The 23868-nt window shown below is 42.4% G+C and overlaps 1 protein-coding gene across 1 annotated transcript in view; it reads right to left on the bottom strand.

Annotated features, from left to right (window-relative positions):
- Positions 1-549: 549 nt before the first annotated feature.
- The window catches only part of LOC106744459, a 281560-nt gene continuing 258241 nt past the window's right edge, over positions 550-23868 (bottom strand). Inside the window, exon 17 of the mRNA XM_014619266.1 lies at positions 550-1013. Coding sequence (XP_014474752.1) covers positions 795-1013 — 219 coding nt within the window. The 3' untranslated portion in view covers positions 550-794. The remainder of the gene's footprint in view (positions 1014-23868) is intronic.

Raw genomic sequence — 23868 nt, forward strand, 5'->3', positions numbered from 1 at the left:
CGAGGAGCGAACATTTCCCTCCGTTCGGGATTTTTCTCTTCGGGGAAGCAACACGGAGGAAGCGTATCTTCCTGGAACAGTAAAGTCGATATTTGTCGATATTGTGACGGCAAAACCGAATTTGTTTGGACAGCAAGAAATTTGTCCGAACAGCGGAAAGATTTGTTGGGAGTATTAATTGCTATTTGCTGGATACACGGTTAATTAATACTCGCAACAAATCTTCCTGTCGTCCTGGCAAATTTTTCGCTGTCCGAGCGTTTTTTTTTTTGCTGTCACCATACTGACAAACATTCGCTGTTCCAGCGAAATTTGTTTTCTCCGTGAAAGCTCAGCGAGATGAAAGGTGATCTCGCGTGACAACTGCGATGCGCGTTCCAGCAGGAACGCTCGGCGGGCTCGCGCGCGAGCAGCGGCGGTCGAAGGGGTCGAGAAGGAGGCTCGGGAACGATCGAGGTGCAGTAACAAAAATATCATTAAACATCAATGTACATTTAATAATATCTTCGACGGGGGTCGAGCGCGACTCGCGATCGGCTCGGCGATCGCCGATCGATCCGCCCGCGATCCGTCGGTCCGCGCGGCGGTCGAGGAGAAGGCGGGGGATGCGGGTCGGAGGAGTCCTTCTCTTCGTTGATCTGTGCCCTTCAAGGCCACGAGTCCTCGCTCGTCCATGCGGCCCCCCGCGTTGCGGGGCCCGCCGTGACCACGTGCACGCGACACGTGGCGATTCTCCGCGGGGGAGACGACGCTCGTTCCACGACGCTCTCGGTGTCGGCGTGCCGATGCCCCTGTCACGAGCCGAAGAGGCAACTCGAGCCGAGCAGCCCGATCGCGAGCAGAACGACGAGGAGTCCGGACGGCGACCTGCTGATCGCCGCCTCGTTGCTGTACGGCATCTTCACCTCGACCTCGGCCATCTTGAAGATCGAGAGCAACGGGTGCGTGTGAACCTCGTGATGTTTGTTGTTGATCTTGTCGCTGAGGTCCTGCATCATCGACGCGCACTCCTCCTGGAAATCGAGTCGATGCGTTTAGAAAGAGAGAGAGAGAGAGAGAGGGACGCTCGGATTCAAAACGGACCGGACGTCGATACGCCGTTACATAATGCGGCGAATAAATTCCGAGCGAATTGCGCGAGAAAGTACAATCTTCGCGGGGGGAACGGGCGGGCGAAGCATTTTCCGCTCCACTATCGATAGTTGTTCCGCGGGAATTCCCGGTTTCCCTCGAATACGACTTAACGACGTCGGATGTAACTTCCCCGCCTCTGCTTCTTCCTCAGACCGAATCCGGCATCGATTTCCATTTTCAACCCTCTCCCGCTGCCCCCGTACCAGTGCTACCGCGCGGTTCTTGTTCCCCGTCTCCGAAATTACCTTCGGCTCGTTGAATCTTTAATTTCCGGCGCAGAAGTCCGTGAGGCCGGGGGCGATTTTTGGTGATATCTTTCTGGCGCGCCACGTGGCACGACCAGATTTCTCGACGCGCTCTTCGCCCGGGCTCGTTTCGCGCCGGGCGAGCTTTTCAATGAGATTAAATTCCGCATGGGAGCTGGAATCTTGCGCGAATAACTTCGCCGTGACGAGCCGGCCTGGCTTCCACGGCACTCGGAATGAAAGTTTCGGCGGATTCGACCGTGATATCTTCCGGCGGTGGCGCGACGAAAAGGACGCCGGGGATTCGTACGGATTCGGGACGAGCTTTCAAACGAAATGGACGCTCGAAATGGATCACGAGGTGTTCGCATCTCGGAGTTTCACGCTGCCGATTATTGTAGCTGCAACTTTCTGCCAACGACACCCTCAGCGTACCATCAGGATCCGATATTAACGTTTGAACTTTTCTTCAAACAGTTCTAATTGCATTTTTAATGAATAGACGTTTTATAACTTTCACACTTCCGTATTTTTAAGGAATAAAGAGAAAAATTGACACTTTTTTAATAGAATAATATATAAATAGAATATTATTCTATTCAACGTTTCTTAATAGGATTTCTTGATAGAATAAATTAATCCTTTAATTTAACTCACAATGGTATATAACGAGGGACAATAGTATTCCTCGATCTGTGATAAACATTTCGGTTCGAGCGAGTCACAATTTATATTACAATACAAGACAAAGGGGAGAGAGAGAGAGAGAAGCATAGATGTTCGTTCATTATTATTTGGAGATACAATGTTGTTACTCATGGGACGTTTCAACTTTGACTCGAATTCTCTTCAGTCCGAGTGCGTTCATAAAACGAAGAAATTTCGATTCGAATTTGTCCTTCAAATTTCGTGGAACACACGCTTTACCTAATACCTTCTCCTAACGAAAGGAGTTTCTTCCGCTCGGATTTCTTTCTCATTGTCGCAACGAGTCCGCATAATTTGAGGCGCGTTAAACGGTGTGTGTATGCGCTTTTCGCAATTCACACTGCAATTGCTCGCGTCTCTCTTCCTCGAGACGTATTTCGCGGCACACTTGGTACATGGCATCCGATAGTAAGGATACCGCGAAACAACGTTGCGGCGTATCCGTATATTCGGTAATTAACCCGCAACGCGCGAGAAATTCGAGACTACAATTAGCACCGGCCAATACGTAAAATGAATTATCGCATTGGGCTTTTGTCCCGGTCGTGTTTGGGTCATTACCGTTTCGCGCAGTTCCATTCAATTAGCCTAAAAACCCGGCCGGACATACACAGGCTGTTTCGCATGCTTCCTTTTATCCGCGGGCCGCTGCTGCTTAATTTTAGGTCGAGCGTAATTATACCGGGATTCAGAAATTTAAAATGGCAGACGTACGTTTCACCGAGGAAGGGGAAAGGGGGGGGGGGGAAGGAAGAAATTGAATGAATGTGTACGAGCAGCTCAAATCAACGGTCTAGAATTCTCCGAAAGCACTTCTTGTGTAAACTTAATTACTTTATACCACGGTTTGCTTCGTCGTATTAAATCGCACGATTAAAATTCCGAAATTCAGGCATCTCGCTCGGATTCGGTACAACCGAGTGGGAGCTCATATATACTAAGTTTAACAAAAAAAACATGAGAATAGAGATTTCGTACGACGCGCTTAGATGTACACTGAAAGGATTTGGTAATAAGTATATTAAGATTCGGTGAATATTTACCGACCAAATATTGGACTGCAACCAAATAATTTAGTTCCGTATATTGTATATTTAGTATACGGAACTAAATTGTTCGGTTGCAAAAATCAAATATTCAGTCGGCAAATATTCACCAAATTTCAGTAGCAAATCCTTTTCTCAGCGTACGTACAATAGACGTTGACGGTGAATCTTTTGTGCACACGCACGGAAATATACGCCGTAAACATCGTTAGGTAAAGGAAAGGAAATATTTAAATCGTTATTTCAATGATTCGTGTACAACGTCGTGTCAGTCTAGCGCACGTAAATTGTTTGATTATAATTTTAAATTATAACTAGGTAATTTTCAGGTTTTTAAGTTTTTCATTTCCGAGAAATGATATGGTTTAATTTGAAATTAAATTTGTATTTAGTAAACATTTTAAATATTCAAGCCCGTAATGTGTTCGCGCGATCATTTTTAAGTAAATATTATAAAGTACGTATTTATTAGGAAGCTGTAGAAATAAATATTATTTACAACAATATAACGCGAATGTGAAAAATACACGCTGTATATTGCGTGTGCGATGCTTTGACATTTTTCTTTCAGTTACCTCGCGGATTTTCAAACGTAAACAAACGAGTTTGTCGTTTTCTAATAATCTTGCGTTTCGCGTGCAATTCGCGCATCGAACGCCAAGTTACGCCATAGCGTGCGCAAAAGTCGTTCCAGTCGCTTGTTTTGTGCTTTGTTGTACCACCATAATTTTGTTAGGACGAGAAGTCACCGAGGCATTTAATTGCTCTGTGTGTGTGTGCGCGCGCGTGTGTGTGTGTGTATGTGTGTGTACCACCGCGCGTTCTCGGTTTCTCTACCAAAATAATCCGGCTTTGAATGCAAATGCGCGGTGTGACTCCTTTTTTTTCTCACATCGGGATTATCCGGCAGATTCGCAACAGTATTGTATGCTGCGGATATGCAACTCCTACTTTTTTTCACCACAAGGATTGCGCTGCTTATCTCCCGTCGTGCTTCAACATCAGCCGACACGCGCTTAATTTTTCCCCGGATAATATAATTTATTTAATTGCAGCGCCGCCACGAAATATATTATATAACACATTATATAATACGTAATGGTCTTCCCGCGAAATTCCCGCGTTTGTTTCTTCAATGAAACATTAGTTTTCCGCCAGTGGAAATGGCAAATAATTCAATGGGGACCTTAATGAAGCTAAATAAAGTTCAAACCGTTTTTAAAATTCAGATTGAATAATTTTCACGGACTTCTGTTTGCGTCGAATTATTCCTGCGCGAATCAATTTTATTGGAGAAATTTGATGAAAAAGGGGCATTTTGTTGCAAAAATTGGAACGAGCTTTTTCACCCGCGTCTGTCCGAATTAATAAAATAAAAAGTACACTTTAAAGCGTATTTAATAATAAAATAAAGTCTTCTTCCCAGTATGAATGTAGGAAGTTGTGATGTGAACATTTTAGCCTTGTGTAAGAGAAAAATAAACCTTACATATTTTCAAATTCAATTTGAAGCATTCTTAATATAATTTCATACGTTTCTAATTTCTAATGCGATTGGTCTTTCATGATTATTTCACCATCAACGATCACACTTGTGATTCTAAAATCTCTAATAGGTATCCGTTGGTTGTTACATTTACTTCCTTGCGTCGATCATCGGATCGAGCTATCGGTTGTCGATTTACCCGAACGAAAGAATATTCTCAATTGTACAGAAATTGTATTAGCCCTGGTTGAAATAATTATGGCCGAAGTGATCAATTCGATCGCGGTAGTTGCCGCGATTTCACGCCGAGTATAACATTCCGCTGTTTACGTCGGTTGTTTAACGTTATGCTTTAATTAATACCGAGCCGTGCCACACGACGAAACTCACCGGCAGCTCGATGGTTGTTCTAATTTACGCTCTCTTGTATTATGCGGTACATGCCTCTTCTACCGTATTAATCCAGGGTTAGGAGTACATCCGCGCTACGTTGCATTCCGCTGAAATGATTTCGGTTTACAGGTAGACACACGGTAATATAATTATTCGAAAATTTCCAAATACGCGAGCGCGAGTACACACACGGCACCTGCGCGCGCGCGTACATACACACACACACACACACACACGAAGCAAGCTAATAAATCATTTAAATGAATAGCTAATTTTAGAAGGCGCGGATATCTCCCACGAGTAACGCTGAGCCCGCCCAGAAGGGATCATGTGATGTAAACGATCCTAAGCGGCTTAGAAATGAAAATTATTAAGACCACGCTTAACGGTCTTACGTGGAAGTAATTTTCAGTAAATCGTTATTAAGGCAATGTCGAGAAGGTTGAATAATTCGCGCGCGATAAATCTGGAGAAACAGCTCTCGCGGAACGATGGTCGGTGCGAGCTCATTTTCGGAAATGCGACGGAGCTGAAGAAAAATTGGCCCGCATGAATTAAGTTGGCGAGAGTAAATTTCGCGAGACATTTAAAACTCGATTTGTAATCAATCTGCAGATATTTTCTGAGGTTAATGTCCTATTTTTAATTTTAATTTTAATTTTCTTTTAAACCACATTTAGGATTTTCATAAAAAATTACTGCGATATTAAGGATTAATATAGAGACATTATATAAGAATTTCAAAATTATTGACCGTATTGTTTGGAAAATACAGCGTAAAATAAAGTTCATAACTTATATATGGTAAAAAGTTTTGCTCAAATAATCCACTAAAGTTTTCGTGTTACTTTCTCATGTTAAAAAATATACAGATATGTGTTAATGTAATATATTCACTTTATTAACATGTTACTTTTTAACATATTCTTGTTGCTTGTTAAAGCGTATCGCAAAAAAGGTAGACCGTTATTTACGCAGAATTTTTGCCTTGTAATAATATTTGAAATATATATACATATGTATTGGATACATTGATCAGAAAAATGAGAAATAATGATAATATTTCCGTATTTTTTACCTCAACTTCGTTTAAAATTAAATAAAATTTGTTATTTAGGCAGTGAAGTAAATATACAAGAACATAATTTTGTCTGACAAATATTAAATTTATGAGTGGCTCCCTTGATGCGCCACTACAAATACGGCACTCTGCGGACAACTTGAAATCATTGCTAATCATTGCAAACATTGCTTGAACACCGCGTGAACAACTTGAAATGTTTACTTGAACACCGCGCATTAGGAATTAATCAGAGGAACGATTTCAAGGAATAAAATTCAGATATCTCGTCCACGTGAGTGATACGGTCTAGAATTAGCCAGACTTCTTTCGAGTAGTATTAATCGAGATTAGAGCTAGCGGCGATAGTGCTCGGCTGCGCAAGGAAAGCGTTCGACAAGCGCGGAAGAAACGTCGCGCGCTAAAATGCAGCGTCATTAAGCCCTACACGAACCATGATCGTGCTTTTCCCTACGAAGGACGATCTCAATTCGCGATCACCGGAAACTAATGGTTCTCCTTACAGCGAGCGTCGTCATGGGATCGGCCATTTATCCCCGCGCGAATGAAGACAGGTGCAAGACGCAGCGCAGCACAGCGCACCTGCAGATGCAACTGCAGCTGTCGGCGGGGGCAGGGCAGGCACTATTATCTCTTCCGTCAGGACGAATCCCTTATTAATGATCGGCTAATTGGATTTCTGGACGGTGGAGTGATTACGTCAAAACGCGACCTCGCGCGTATGTTGACGGGAAAGGGTGAGAGAGACGATATGAAGTCTACAGGGTGTCCCCAAAATCCTCGCATTTCGGTTTATCTCTGCAGTTGTTCTACTTGGAATTCTGATTGTGGTTTAATCAGAATTTCTCGCGATACAAGAGATTAACGATTTGAGAATTTTTCTACGACTTGAATTTAGAGAGAGCGAGAGAGAGAGAGAGAGAGAGAAAGGGGTATAAATATATGAATTTAGGTATTTTTTAATTTTCGTTGAGTTTTATATAATTTAACAGTGGTTTGATCTGACGATCGATTATCTATTGAGCTTTCGTTTCTCACCGAGCTACTCGAAAGCAAACGTTTAGCAGCTGCGGAGGAATATAAATAGCGTCCTGCGAAATTTCAGCTGAAAGGGACGATCGGCGCGATAGGATACGGAGAGAAGGGCGTGATTCCCGAGGCACTCTGTATGTACGTAATAGAAGACATCTATCGTACAACGGAGATCTCTATTGCCCCTGCATCTCGCTCGATATCCTCCCTTTCAATCCGGCAAATGCACCCGATATCGGGGAATGATTGTTCCTGTCGTCGTTCGAAGACGATTCGTAATTACGGCTAGCAGCGATGAGACAATGGCGCCGATGTATAATAGCGCGGATACAGAACTCATGCGTGAATGACGCGATGATCCCGCCGTTCATAGGAGGATGGGAGGGGGGGTAATTATGGCGGAATAATTGAGGCAGGCTTGTGACGATTCGATAATCGTGCGGGACGAAAGACCGATTTCGAGCTATTTTCCCTTCAGCGACGCGTCAAAATGCTCAGATACGCGCGCAGCGTTTTTAAAATATTCCCCGACAAGCTCCTCGGCGACATCTCGCATCTGTTATTCATACCGAGCGATTTTCACGTATTTTCTAACAGTGTAACTTTGTTATTTCTTCGAAAGATTCTTTTTACTTTTGCACCGAGAAGAAGGTTATTTTTAATTAGCGTCCGGCAAAATTCCGAGACACAAAATTACGACTCTTAGATCTCACCGAGACGCGTGCCGAAGCCGCGGTACAGACTTTTCCGACGCGGGGCATTTTTCGGCGCTAAACATAGCGTCGCGTTTCGTGCCTTCTTTCGTCGCGGAGTCAGGCCGCGGGGGCCGAGAGAGGAGGGAGGAAATTGCCGTCGCGCGTCAGCCGCTAATAAAATTTCGTCGTTAAAGAATCCGGGCGCGCTTTCGCGCGGCCACTTAATCGATAACGACGGTCGAGGAGACGTACCCGCGCGACGTACCGCGCTCGTTAAGTCGACGCAAGAAGCACGGGACGAAGCGGTATGCGCAAGAGCAAAGTCAGAGTATAAGGACGGATAAGAGAGCGCGAGTCACCGCGAAAGGGCGGGGGCGAGGAAGTGAAGGAGAAAGAAAAAGAAGGAGTCGAAGAAGGAGTAACGACATGCAACGCGTACCGGCTTTGTAACACGTAAAGGCTTGCGGAAAACGGGCTCGTCACGCAATGCAAATGAGCATAACGCTCGCGAAAAGCGATAGCGAGTTCTCTCCCTTTCCCTTCTTTTCTCTTTCTTTCTCTCTCACTCTCGATTTTCGGCGGGCGACGTCGGGGCTTTAACTCTAAGAATATCAAGTTTTCTCTCGGCTGCGCGCCTGACGGTTAGATGGGACAAAGGTGGTTTGCGGCGGGGAACTTTCCGGCTCAACGGTACCGTTCCACGTTCGTATAAGCGAACTCGATGATTATTACTTATTACTGATATTAATCCGGGATTATATCGCACGCACGCACGCGCAGCGCCGAGATCTGTCGGTGTTCTAACGACGGAACATGACGAATTACCGATCGTGAAACTGAAGAGAAACGTTTCGAGAGATTTCGCACACTCGTGTCGCTTTATTGATTACACCTCGACGTTTAAAAAAGCCGCCCGCCTTCGTCGTTCGTCTTACGCTCTCGATATATTTTTGCGCCGCCGATCATTATCAAGCTGAGGTTAAGGCTGTAATATACGGAGGCTCCGTATTAGTAGTCGTTACATGAAACTTGTGCCCCAATGGGATACTCAAAATATCTTTAAGTTTAGTTGTTTTATAACCGGATAAAAACTTTTCGATTGAATCGTAATTACAAATACATAAGTTAGAAATATACTAGATATATAATTTTATGTAATCATGTAACTACGTAGTAAAAAATATCTTGTGCTTATATTAAAAACTCGGTCCTTGTTAAAATTTGTATATCTGTACATCAATATAAATTCAATCAAATTAAAACTAAAAGATCTCCTTAGAAAATTATGATATTCTTCCTTATATGAGAATATCTATTCTTGATTCAAGACTAATTTCTTCTGTGTAGAAGTAATACAACATGTAATGTAGATGACTTAAAATTCCGATTTCGAATCTCATTAATGGTGTAAATATGTTTTTCAAATATGATTGATGTTGACTGAATCAATTAAATGGCATATAATTAGGAAAGATTTCGGATAAAATCATAGACGATATTCTAAGAACAACGCGATAAAAAAGAAATGGATAAATAATATTTTTTAGTATGAAAATAACATTGTAAATAACATTTGTTATATTTGACACTATAAATGTGTCAATTTAACATACAAATTTGCTTTCGAATAGTAATAAAGTGTTACGTATTTCGCATTAATTCCTGACGTAATATTTGTGTTACTTTTTAACACATTCACCTTGTGTCAAATTAACACTATTGCGGTCTGTTCGGGACACGTGAAATGTGTTAAATTTAACACAACATTTTTTACTGCGTAGAGTTTCCGGGAGATCCTCGGCCTTAGAACGCGAAATATATTCCGCTCTGCTCCACTCTCCGCGCGAGTCTAATACCGGCGTGCCAAAAAAGCGTCGACACTCTCACTCTCTCTCTCTCTCCCTCGCGTTAAGGAGCTCGTCCCCTTTTCTTGCCGAGGGGATACATCATTAACGGGATCCCCGCTCATATTTCATCCTCGGTGTATCTCATCGAAGCGAGCGGTGAGTCTTCGACTATCCAACGATCTCGCCATTTTTCCGCGTCTGTCTTTGCTCGAGGGTGCAAATCTCGGTTTCAGCCCAAATCCGGGCTGCCGGATTCGTGTCCCTCGTCCCTTTTCCCGCCCCGTCCGTTCTTTTTTCTTCTTCTTCTTCTCCTTCTGCGAGCGGCCTTAGCTCGTTCGGGTAATCGCCAGATTTGGCGGATCTTAAATCTCGCGCGTCGACGTTAATCGTCACTCGGTTTAAAGGCCCTGCCGCCCTTCGAGGATTCGAAACTGCTATAGATGGTAAGAGGATTTGCTGCGGCTTGTAAGTGGCCGTATTGCTACGTCGCGATTCGTCGCGATATTTCGGACGATCCGTGCGCAGCGACACGAGTAGAGCAACTTCCTTTTCTGTTGAGTCCGAGAAGTGAAACGGTTAGAGTCATATCTCTAATTTGATATCGCTGAACATTGTTGTTTCTTACTCTTCTTTTATCCCTCTAATTTTCATTTTTCCAGGTGGTTATCAGAATATTACGCGTATATATATTTCACATCATTTAAATAATATATTTACCACAAAAATAGACTCATTGAAGATCTAACTTGATCTAATTTTATGTAATAATACCTTGACAACGCATGAATGAGAGACGTCCTTGAGAAATGAAATAACATAATATATATTTAAATTTTACTTAATAAGAAATAAATTTTTAAACATAGAAAATCTACAAAAAAATATTCTAATTTGTACGTTTCATTGGTTTTTATGGTAATTTGATATTATACTTGCTAAGTCTATTTTCTTCAGTTTATGAGATAAAAATGGTTTGACATTTTACATGACGTATTTTTGACGTCCCATAAGAGGTGTCCTCTCGATATATAATTGTATCTAATCCTGGATAATATATCAAGGCTACGGCCCAATTCACGCGCTTGCAAGCGCTGTAAGCGTCATTCTATCTTTCTTTGGCGTATAATGAACAATAAAGATAGAACGACGCTTACAGTCTAAATATGCACGATGCGATGTAATTAGATACAATCAGGAACAATTTTATCCATTCATATATGATTAGATCGGGCCAAAAGTCCGTGTATAATTAGATCAACGAATGAATGAATCGTCGACTAGCGTTATCCGCGCGTGTACGAACGAAAGTTTCGGTAAAGCCGCGTCCCCCGGACGGTGAATTACTAGATTAATTTAGCGCCGCATTAACGACGTTATTGTTTAAAACGAACTGTCGCGGTCACCGTAAGTGTTTGCAGCGTGTCTGAATTAATATTAATGGCCGGACAGCCGGATTAAAGTGCAAAACTCGGGAACGTAACGTTCAATTATGGGCCGCGCGGAGAACGTTGCACTGCGAAGCCGCAGCATTTTGTATAAAGCTGCATAACGAGCGTTATCGGCTTTGCCGTGTTTCGGTCGAAGAAAGCGAGTAAGAGGATTTGCGGAGGTTCGCGGCCGAACGATCAAGGTCGCCGCAAGTTACATCGCCATATTCGCTCGTAAATTATCCCCTCGTCCGTGAACGAGCCGGACAGCGAGCGCGCGTTTTTCGCTTGACTGTTTCACGCTTGATTTTATCTCCATCGTTACAAGGCGGATTTTTTTCTTTTTTAAATTGATGCTCCGACCATTGCGGTGCAAATTTCGTAAACCAGTGCTTCACCCCATCAAACTGTTAGATCGAGTGGATTTCTATATTAGCGAAATTCGAAAAAACTAAAAAAGTTCCGAGATATTTCTGTTTTACCTCCTCCCTCCCCAGATTTGATGATAACGATTCATGCATAATACGGTCAATGTGCCAGGAAATCGAGAGAGATAAAAAATAATCAAGAATGCGAGACACGATATCAGTAACAGTGGGAAACCCGCGAGAACAGGTAAATACACGATATTTTCGTTTCATTTCGAAACAACAACCATGCATATTATTTACGAGATTACATCGCAAAGCTCCCTGAGAGCCGTAAGTTCAATAAGACATCGTATATTATAAATATATATATATATATATATATTTCACATCGGGATGATGCGTCACGTCAGTTACGCGTATCAAGGGCCGTGAAAAATATTATTTTTAATATTCCGGCATACGCTCCGGTAAACAAGCGAACAATACTCGCGCCGAGGAACAAAAGGTACCGCGCCGGCAAATTGCCCCGCGTCCGAATCCCGCTCCAATTTACCGCCTGAAAAGGTATTCTGCATAATGGAGCCGCGGCCGAAATCACGTTAATTCCAAAAAACAATCGGCACGAAAGCGGCCCGCATCGTTGCCGAGCGTGTTGCGACGGGCGGCGGGCAGGTAAGTACGTGCGAACATACCGTGGCGGTAGTTTGCGCGAAAACTTTTAAAGTAAACGAAACGAGCCGAAAGTAGTCGGCGGGAAGAAAGGTAGTAACGGCGGCCCGCCGGTAAATTCCACGAGAGAGGAGAAAAAGAGGTACGCCAGCCTGACAGGGCCGTTTTCGCGCGGATACACTTTGATCCGAAGTGCGAAACATCATTCCTCGTCGACCAATCTCCTTCGCGTCTTCGCGCCACGGTGATCGAGACGATGCCTTTTGGTATTGCATATTAATCACATGTCATATTGTATATTATATTCATATTTAATCGTCAACGAACCACATGGTTGACGTGTGAAATGCAGGGACACAAAAGTCCCGCAACACAATTTGATCACGAATATTTCTGTTTATTATGTATATTTTTCTGTGCGTATGTCATTCTATAATGTAATGTTGTTACACGTTGTTTGTTATTATACATGTTCTGTACGTGTATTATTCTGTTTATTATGTATATTTACTCTCTTTTAAAATTTAAATACTTGCGATATATTTATTTTCACCGTATATTATAACAAATATAAACGCAAAATATACTCAATAATTAATGCATTAAATTAATTTAATTAACGCATTAGCGCATTAGCGCATTACGAGTTATTATAGTTAAAATGTACGCAAGAGAAAAATTACGGATTCCAATAAAATAATTTATGCAATATATCTGTGTGCGTATGCGTGTGTTTTGCAACGGTCTTAAATTATTAACATTTGACTTCGATTTACCGCGTTAATACTCCCCGATAAATTTATACGTTCTTCACGTTATATATGCTATACACGAAGGTTATATCTTATTTTTAAATGTGTGCGATAAAATTTCTTTCGGGAACGGAGTGGAACGTGGTTGCATGTCGAGCTCGGGGGCCCCGGAGATTACAAGAGCAGCCCTGCCAGTTGCAGCCCGCACGAGTTGCTTCCCTTTAAATCGGCGAAAATAAGGGGTTTGCGTGTTAAAGGGTCTTTCCCGTTGTTCCGCGTGTTCGTTCTTAAACTCTAAAGCCCTCGAGGCGTCGGCGCCCCGTTGGACCGTTCTAAAAATGGAAGAGAAATTTCGTACACCCTCCACGCGAAGATCGGCTGTTTGCAGCGCGAGGAGTTACTCGCCACTTTAGCGTTCCGCGACTGAATATTGAACAGGAAGTGAAATGAAGCGGTTAGTCTCGTAATCCGTTACATTCTCTTCTTCGTATACGAGACTGTCGCTTTTAATATTCCACGAACAGCCCCGAAAATGTAGTTAATGGAAATAGATTATGACGATAATCGCGAACTCTGTAACCGAATAACAGTTTTAGAAGGAAAGAATCTGGGAAATCTGCGAGAGACAAATATAATAGACTAATTCGTGACAATCGTAAGTTAGCGTTTTGATCACGTCACAATATTTTTTCACGAGATCGGGAGCAATTGCAAATTTCTTTCTTATTTTAGAATAACTGAATAATTGACTAATTGAATAAATGAATAACTGAATAATAGCCGAAAGCTAAAAAAAAACACCGATTCATTTTTTAATTCAAGGTTTATCAAAAAGGAAAGGAAATAACTGTTTTCGCGTGATAAAAAGGACGGTTTATCATTTTTATCGTTACGTTATGTAGTGCACGTTAAATGGACAAATAAATAATGTATCGATGCTGTCGAGCACGTGTCGGCGCGCCGAAGATCGAGCGGCCTGCGAAATAAAACCACGCGTAAGTACGTGACTCAAATCAGTATCATAACAATCTTCGACGAGAAAACGAACATAACGATTTATCTTATACAGTAGAAAATTTTGTTTGAAAAATAGTCCATTGAAATTTTCTGTTAAAATCAACGATTTTTAATTTTATGTCACTTTAACATGGGGAATCATGTGTTAAAAAGTAACGCAAATATAATGTTAAATATACGTTGAATGTGTCAATTTAATATTATACTTGTATACTTTTAACACACACATTTTCCATGTTAAAGTAATACAATATTTCAATGGACCATTTTTAACCAAACAATGTGTTTTACCGTGTACGTATTATTCTCAGTATCTACGATTTATTATACGATTTATTTATAAATTTTCTTAGAATTGCAGCATAAACGTCCCGAGATAGATGGATATAGAGAGAGAAAGAAAGAGAAACAGAGAGAGAGAGAGAGAGAGAGAGAGAGTCAAGTTGAAAATTCCTTCCACGACGTATCCTCTCTCACTGGCGACGGAAGAACTATTTGCACGTCCGTATGTGAAACGTGTGTTTCCTGCCATTTTGAAATTTGAATACGTACAAATATATATAGATAGAGATTTATAAAAGTAAATGAAAATAAATAAGTTATCGTAAGCAAAAGATACGATAAAAACCGATAAATTCACGATTGCTTGATAACACAATACTACAATGAATGAACGAAGAATGAGTTCACACAGGAATTTCTACCGCGGAAAATGTAAACGAAATAGTTAATATCTACCTAGGTCGCTTGCGATTTAGTAACACTTTGAACTCTAAAATGTCAATCAGCCCATAATGAACATGTAATCATACAAAGAACGGAGTTTACGAAGAAAAAAGCTGAGTATTTCGGAAAAAGACGGATTTATAGAAAAAAGAGTTGTCTATAAATATACATCGTGTCACGCGAGAGGCAATGACCGGAGTTAAAATTTCTAACTTCAACTTCGAACGGGCCGTGAAGCGTAAAATACGGCGAAAGATCTCGCGATCTCGCATTTCGTCTCGACAATTTAACGGTAAAACATGAATTTTCCTTAACTTTCCTTACCTTTAACAATTCATTCGTCGATCAAGACTCAATGTCAATGAGGAAACCTCCGTCGCATACGCTACGTTGAGGTCCTACAATAATTTTCGGAACATCCAGCGTACTCGCACACACACATACACATTGTGCACACGCGTCAACGGGACGTGCAAATTGACTTGGGTATCAAATGGCGTATAAAGCAGTACGGCTGTCGCCGTCTGATGAACCGGCGCGGGCTATAAATCGCGCGGGAGTAGTTTTCACCGAGAGGTCATCGACGGGAGGGAGAAAGAGAGAGCGTCAGCTCAGTCGCGCAGCGTGACTGATAAAAAGCAGCTTCTCCGCTTCGTCTTGCTGTCGCGGAACGGGAGCTGATAGACGCGCGCGCGGCGGGAGAACCGCGTCGTTCGTCGAAAGCGATCGTCGCGGCGCGTGAGCGGAATGCTCGCGCGAGCACGTAGCGCGAATACGTGTTCCCCGGCCCGTGACGACAGCTCGTTTCTCTCCTCGTCAAATTGGCAGCCTCGGCAATACGTATACGTAAGGAGCTATTATCAGGGGCGCGTCTCTCAGCAGCTACGTCGGCGACGGCGTCATTCTCTCGGGCGTACGCGAGACGTATCGGAGCGGATTACGAAAGATCCAGACGTTCGGATAGCAAACAGAACGACCCGGCGGCTTAACGCGAATTCTTCGCGTCTGACAAATTTGAGAATCACCGAGAGATCAAAGGGGGTGGAAGGAGAGACGGAAGGACGTTACCGTACACACTGTCTATCCTGTGTGCTTCGTCGGAAATTTATCGCGCGTCTTTTGAGAGACCTCTATGCATACCTTCCTCGCTCGCGGATTTACTTTCCTGAAAATGAGCTTAAATCTTCGCTCTCTATGTAGTGAACAGTTTTTATGTTGCGGACGGTCCACTGGGATTCTTGTGTTACTTTAACAAGGTGCATATATGTTAGAAAGCGAATGTTACTTGGCTAACATATTTTAATTTAACTTACATTTGCGTACTTTTTTGGCAAAAATTAACGGAGAAAAGAAGAGGGAATATTAATTTCTCGATGTGTTTCTCGAATATTGATATCCGATTAAATATAAAAAAGATATAGAAGTCTCTTATGAAGAAAGAAAGAAAAGAGAGAGAGAGAGAGAGAGAGAGAGAGCTATAAGAGCGGTAAATTTAATAATTCTTCTCAAGTAGAAATCTCAGCTATATTAATTTATCTAATTGTTTTTTCTGCAAATATTTCTAACAATATGCCGAACGGTACGGTGGGGAACATTAACGCGTTTCAAGCCGTTTTAAGCCGACAGCGACTTGTGGACGGCGATCACTATGCAGCAAGTTTCTTCCATCATACGGAAATCCAAGAAAGGCACTCAGCGTCTGGTAGTTTGATGCTCTCATGCATCTTCGATGAAGCTCGCAAGAAGTCTCGGGACTTCCTCTCCCCTTATCGCCCTCCCTCCCTCTCGCTCTCTATGTCCGAGCTCGCCCACTGCCACCCTCGTAATAAAATTTGGATCGATCTCTTTATGACAGTCGAGACGACGCGCTGTCGCCTCTAAATTATGAATTAGAATTTCGAATACAACCGGTTGCATCGTCCTTGCGACTGGAATATTTACGATCCCGTGGACGGCGACGACGACAAGCTGAAAATTTGTATATGCACGCCTGGCACCGTCGCGAGTATAAATGGCACCCCACGGTAAAGCGGCGAATACCAAAAGGACGTTGACTTATTATTTAATAATTATTAGCAGACACATCGCGCGGAGGATTCGGAGTTGCGCCACGAGCTTGCCGTGATGAATGAATTGCGCGAAGCGTTTAAATCCGAGACACGTTAAATATTAGTCTACTGAATGAAGCCGGCGGATTGTAACCTTAACACCTGCCGAGAATACAATTTAAAAATACCGTACATTCGTCGTATCTCCCAATACGTCGTTCCCACATCCCTTAAAATCTCAGGTAACGAAAATCTTCTCGCATCTGAAATGAAACGTGCGCGTCGCGCTAAATCTTCCTTACCTCGCAGAGATTGAATCCGAATAATTTCAAAGTCCTCGCGTGTGCGGCTTAGCTCCGGTCGCGTTTTTCATCATCGGAAAGTGCAACAACACGTACAAAAGAAATATCTAAATTCGCATTGAGATCATACCTAGCTGTTACGAGTGCTGGAGGAGGTCGATGTCCCAAAAATAAGACACGTCACGATCGCGCATTCGCGTATCGACGTCCTTTCGGTACACAATGCACCGGTGCCGTCAGAATGTTAGGTGGCCCTGTCCGATAGGCTGACCCATTAAGGTATTGAGACCTTATCTCAATGAAGATGACGATATCGCGCGAACGGGTAGACCGCGCGTCATTTCGAGCCCCATCGACCCGGCCGATCGACGAGCACCGAAATGTAGCGATTCTCGGTCTGTCCGGGGAATCTAGGACGAGTCCCCAAAGGTTCACGTACAGGACTGCAACGAATTGGACGATATCGCGTGTCACCTGACCGAGCGCCAGAAATCGATTTTTCGCTGTAAAATTAACTCCCTTTACACGTGCTCTTACACGATTATTGCGCAAAGTTATCATGCGTCGCGTGTACGAATAAATAATACATCATCGAAAAAGGACTTAAAGGGATTGAAGGAATTAAAGGGATATATTTTATTTCACGAAGCGTTTAAATCCGAACTACGTTAAATATTAACGATAGTCTTTGGAAACGAAAGTACGAAGGATATTTCTGCCGTATATCTTGTTAGACTAAATTATTTAACGAGAGTCTGTAAGATTCTTACTGTATAATGAAGCTCGGTAGAATGAAGCTCACAAATTGTAACCTTAACACTGGCCGAGGATGCAATTTAAAGACACTGTAATACATTCGCTGTATCACTCAATAAACCGTTCCACGTTTCTTAAAATCTCTAGTAACGAAAATCTCCTCGTATCTAAAATGAAATATGCGCGCTAAATGAAATATGTTCGCTAAATCTTTCTTCGCAGAGATTGACGGTATATTTTATTTCGTACTTATGTTAATTCAATTACTTTATGTGTCCGTTCAATTACTTTATGTGTACATTTTATCGTAATTGTGTTATTATCAACCGATCGCAAACGTCGGGCCAAAATATATTAAGATTGTTAAGAGAAAAGAATTGATTTTCAGTTTTACATTAGACTTCGGTTTTTTTCAACTTCATGCATTTGAGAAAGACCTGATTTTCCTAGAAAATTAAGACGCAAAGAAAGGAAAATAGAAGTTCTCTCTCTCTCTCTCTCTCTCTCTCTCTCTCTCTCTCTCTGGAATCTTACTATTCTCTACAGTAAGAATCTTACAGACTCTCGTTAAATAATTTAGTCTAACAAGATATACGGCAGAAATATCCTTCGTACTTTCGTTTCCAAAGACTATCGTTTGTTCGCCCCTTTGTCTCAAGTCTCTCGCATTGTTCAATCTGTCGCGACTCGAGACATCGGCCGAACATCGCGCAGCAGACGCAGGTGTTCCACATAGATAGCAAGCATTGGCACAAGGCCAATAAAGGCACCTATACCCTTCTATCCTCCGCACCTCACCGCCCTTCATATTTCCTATTGCCTCCCACCGCGCTCGCGTTCAATGTCGCATCCTAGTATCGATCTCAAAGCTACCACGACTTTTCATTGAATTTCCATGTGTCATTTAAGAGGCGGTTTTTACCGGCCACCACTTCCCTTTCCGATCGATGATGAAGAAATGTCAAAGGCTCAATGGTCGTTCGGACAAAAATAAGAAGAGTGTCGTTAAGAAAGTATGATCACTTCTGGAATAAGTAAAAGTAGCTAAAATAGCGGTGGCGCATTCTCGCGTCTTAAGATTAATAACCGATTTTATTTTTATTCGCGCGAAAGAAAAATACACTTCCTCGAGCCTCCGTTTATTTTCCACACGTTGATGTCTATTGATATAATTAAACAGGAAACTTCCTTCTGGCTTTCGATCTGGCGGGACTTGTAGTCATACGGTGAATGCGATTCGCGAGAGGTGCAGTTTTGGTGGATACGGATGCTGTACCGGTGGATCAGGTTTGGATCAGGTAAGATCAGCTCGAAGGTAGATTCGCCGAGGATCGGCATAGATTTTATTATTACACTTAACTTTTTGCGATCGAAAATATGCTCGTCGAGATGAAAATAGTTAGGTTACGATGATCGTAAGATTAACATGATGTTCGTATACACGCGTATTTTTCTCGTTAAGCTATTAATATTCGTATCTAATCGGTGGTACTATATTTTTTTGTTTTAAATCCGTAGCAGAGCGTGGCCGGTTCTAAGTTCCCGATGTTTCTCGTCTAATAAATTTTGTGATGATCGCAATCATCAGTTTTTAAAATCTTTCATGCTTTATACGATTATAATATTCTTCCAATTGATTATCATTACATTTGATATTTATTGTTTCTTTCATAGAAATTCAAAAATGAGAATTTTCGCGAAACGAGAACTTCGTGTTCTAGTAAGATAAAAATATTTGCAAACGAAATATTTTTGGTTTCTCTCTCGACTTTGTCGAAAACATTGCAATATTTAACTTATGATTTATTTGACAAGCGACTCGCAATCCGCAAGTATATTTTTAAAGTAACGGAATTAAGTATTTTTGTTTAAAGTTTTAAGCGTCGTTAAAATAGTCGCAGTCTCGAATGCGATGATATGAAGTGAAGCGAAGCGAATAAGATGACAACTAGACGTTACAGAGACTAATGAAAATGTTGAAAAGGTTAAATGGTTGGATGTTACCGGATATCAATGTAAAATGGTGAATGAATAATTTGAACGTTCACAAAATGTCACATATATAATAACGTCTAGACATAACGTCGCATTAATTGCTAAGGAAAACCACCAATATGTACAAGTTATATATTTCAATAGTCCGAGATTTTTTATTTAAAAGGATCTAGAAAAGTAACTAATTGCGTGGGATAGTGATTCTTAATAATTTGTTGCTATATTGTTATGGAATCATTTTTTTCGTATTGCTCTTTATCAATTTTTGTTCTTTTTTTCGTAAACATTATTTTTCTATATCACCTAATAACTCAAGTGTATTCGCGTTAATAAATGGATTATGATTATGATTATCGATTCACACTATTCAATCGTTTTTCTGAAAAAATTAAAATAAAAAGAAAAACCATTAATCTGAAACGAATGAATTGATACTCTTAATTTTTTATAATTTGTCAAAATTAAATGCCTAACGGAATAAATTGTCGATTCTTTTCGAGAACAGAAGAGGCGAGAAGAAATAAGACAGGGTATAGCTAAGCCTCGACCTTTCTTGGAGTCAACTTCTCGCACGATGGTTGCTTTATAAGACGGATGCTCTATCGCGATTTGTCCTTCAAAGCGTTCGATTTCTCGCGCATCGTCGCGTACGTAAAAGCCGTCGTCGCCTCGTCTTTTTTCGTCGTCGCAATCGTTACAGTCGCGGCAAAACGGTTAAACGCGTCGCCCCCGCTTGCTCTCCCACGAACGAGGGTGAATGTCGCGCGACGGATTTTAACGAGTTCCAATTTCTCCCTGCCATTCTCTTCTTAATAAGGATACAAAAAGGTGAAACAATTTAACGACGACAACGACGATCCACTTGACATCTCGCGACGGCGAGAGAAACCGGGTGACCATCTGCGAATAGACCGAGGGAAGGTGGAAAGGAAAAGAGAGGAGTCGGAGGAGGTTCCGCAACGGCGTTGAGATGGCTCTCTGAATTATTAGAGATTCCGAACGCGCGTGTTCTTTATTCCCGAATCCTGAATTCTCTATCTTGATGGTACCCGCGAGCAGGATATTCCGTTTTCATATTTCCCGGACGATTGCCCCCTTGCGCGAGTAATGCCTGACATTCGTGTAATCTTCATAATCTAAAAGAAGTCACACGCGAATTTGAAGGACCTCCTGGGAAATTGAGTATAAAACGATTAATTAAATTTATTGGTATGATTTAATTAGTATCAAATCATATGAGTTATAGTATACGATATTAAATCGTATGAGTTGATTAGTATTAAACGATTATTTTTTTTCTTTACATAAGAAACCGAAATTTGTGAACCGCCGGAAAAATGCTCCCCGACTGTTTCAGATCATTTGACCTTTTGGAGGAATTTCATGTGTAAATCTTTGGAGAAATAAATTCGGATTAAACTATATCGAGATGTAACGTATACACAAATGATCTTTCTCGAAATTTTGTAAGATGTCGGCGGTCGATAAGTTCGCGTACGTCAAATCATGAAAGAGGCGACTTAGTTCGAAGCGTGTCTGATGAGAAACGATGGGGCGTTCGACGTTGCCGGAGATGTAAAGTTTCATCGGCCAAAATCCAGATGTACAAATCAAGCGATATATAACGAGCGTACTCGCGGATAACGTAAGGGCATCCGGGATGCCCGAAACGTAAAGATGACGGCATTGAATTATTGTTAACCTCGTAAATGCAGTCCGGCAGCTGTCGTCGTGCTCGTCGCTGGATGCGACAAGGCGTTCCGGTAAAATATGCGAATGCATAATTGAGAAACGACGCGAGACGTCGCCGAGGCGCCGCCGTGGCTTTTTCGCCATTTCTCGAACTGCCGTAAGACGGGATTAAACTGCGAGGACGTCGCACGGGGGTAACTTCGCGTCGCACTGAATAAAGATCGCAGTATCATTCGGTACTCCCGGCGGAGTAATTCGTTAGTTCCTGTTGCCATATTCACGCGATTCCGAAATCTATCTTCGCCCCGGCGCAAAGTGAACTTCGACGATGCGCGGTCTAATTTTATCTCGCAATATCGCAGTCTTCTCTTATTCTTCGAGCGGAAACGCAAAATAGTTGATGCGCTCGAACTCTTCGCTCTTTGTGATTCCCGTCCCGCGACGAAAAGAGGAAACTGAACGGTGGAAAAATCAATTGTACTTTGGATGAAAACGACCGAGTGTATCAATCGAGCACGTTTTTCGAAGATAAGTGGATTATAATGCACCCGATAGCACATCGTGGTGACATTCAATTGGGTTCAATTACGACACGTTATTGAGTGAAAAGGGAAACTGTTTTCAGAGAGGATCGAACAGTGCATCAGATAAAGTAAGACTAATGAAAAAAGATTTATATATCAGAGAATTTTTATATATAAAAGATATATGAAAGAAGTCACCACGCTTCTGCAAAGAGGCACAGGACTTAAGAAGAACAATATATATATATTTTAATATATATATATATATATATATATATATATATATATATATATATTAAATAATAATATATACTCTCAAGATTGTTCCAATTAAAACTTATTCGACGCGAGAATTTACACATGCGACAGCCCAAACCGGCAAATATCAGCGAACGCACCCGAAAAAAATCTCTTCGGCATATTCAATTTCGAGGCAATTTGAGGTATCTTGTGCAAGCCGCAACGTCGGTTAACATCGAGAAAACGTAATTGGCTGTAACGGAATCTAAGAGCGCGATATTGATATCAAATTAGGTCGGATTATCGGACACGCTCGAATAATCACAGAAAAATCGTATAAAACGGACTAAAATAATAATCGCGCGGGCGAGACGGGGGGTATCGAGGGTGTTCTAATTAAAGACAATCGATACCGCCTCCTCGGCCTGGCAGACGCTCCGATCGCATGCTAGCGCTGATAAACGACCACGGTGATTCGAATAATGATTCGTGCGGGATGTCCGTGTACGTCGTAAAGTTCACACGAGCCTCGTCGAATCGCATAAATCCCGAGCCCGGGCGGCCGCGGAGGGACGCGGGATGATAAGTACGGAGGAGGGGACGGGCGAGAGGGCGAGGTTGAGGGGTGGAAAGTGAAAGATGAGGGAAAGTAAGACGAATGCCGGGGCCGGCGAGAGAGAAAAGGGCGATTTCGAGTCTTGCCGGAGCAAAGACGGCATCGCGGTCCTCCGCTATATTAGCAAAGTTTTATGACGTATGTAGCCGCGACGTGCCGTCGCCGGGGGAAAATGCAAGTTTCCGTTTTCCCGCCGCCCCCGCGCCGTTCTACGGTGCAGTCCGTTGCCGTCGCCGCTACGAGCCCCATGGGTTTACGGACAAGGCGAAACGGGGGGTTGGGATGACGTTAGGGACGGACCGCGGGCCGACTGCCAGAGAAACTTGGGCGAATCTGGAAATTTTGCGAGACGACTCGTGCGGGAAGCCGGGCTCGATATCCGTCGGAGTAATCGACGCGTGCGAAATCCATCGCCGATCGTTCTCGTCGCATTCGTCCCGGCGATATCGGGAAAGCGTGTGTGTCTTTTGTGTGACCGTTCGGGTCAGTTCAAAAGTTTCGCTCGAAGATTGCCCGCCTCCTCCGATGGACACACTGGACATCTTTCACGAAGAAGATGGACGAATGTTGCTGGAACGTTGGCGAAGGATCGTAAACAGTGATGACGGTTGACGTGAAAATACCAATGTTCAAACATGCACCTAACATTCTCTGCATTCTTATTGTTTTCGGTTTTTAAGTGTGAATATAAAAATCTGCCGGCGAAGCATCACGATCGTCCTATCGCGAAAATAATAACACCCCGTCATAAAGTTCTTCAGTACTGGTATTATGTCTAATTTCACCAGAAGTAGAAACATTATATTATTCATAGCGTAACGTGCAATAGGTTCTATATTTAATTCCCGGGAAAATTTTAAAATGCGTACTGAGAGTTAATCGCGACCTCGCGAATTTTAATCGTCCATCCAATTAAATCCAAAGATCGAATACAGCGAAGAATTAAGAGCGCACGGAATACAATTGCAAAAAAGCGCAATAAGACAGTTGAATTATCCATCTTGGTCCAAACTCTCCTGAGGAAGAGAGATTCTCGACGAGAGGATGAGGAGAATGGGCGGGGGGG

This window comes from Dinoponera quadriceps, unplaced genomic scaffold (genome assembly GCF_001313825.1).
Source record: "Dinoponera quadriceps isolate SergipeBrazil2010 unplaced genomic scaffold, ASM131382v1 scaffold9, whole genome shotgun sequence".
Taxonomy (NCBI): Eukaryota; Metazoa; Arthropoda; class Insecta; order Hymenoptera; family Formicidae; genus Dinoponera; species Dinoponera quadriceps.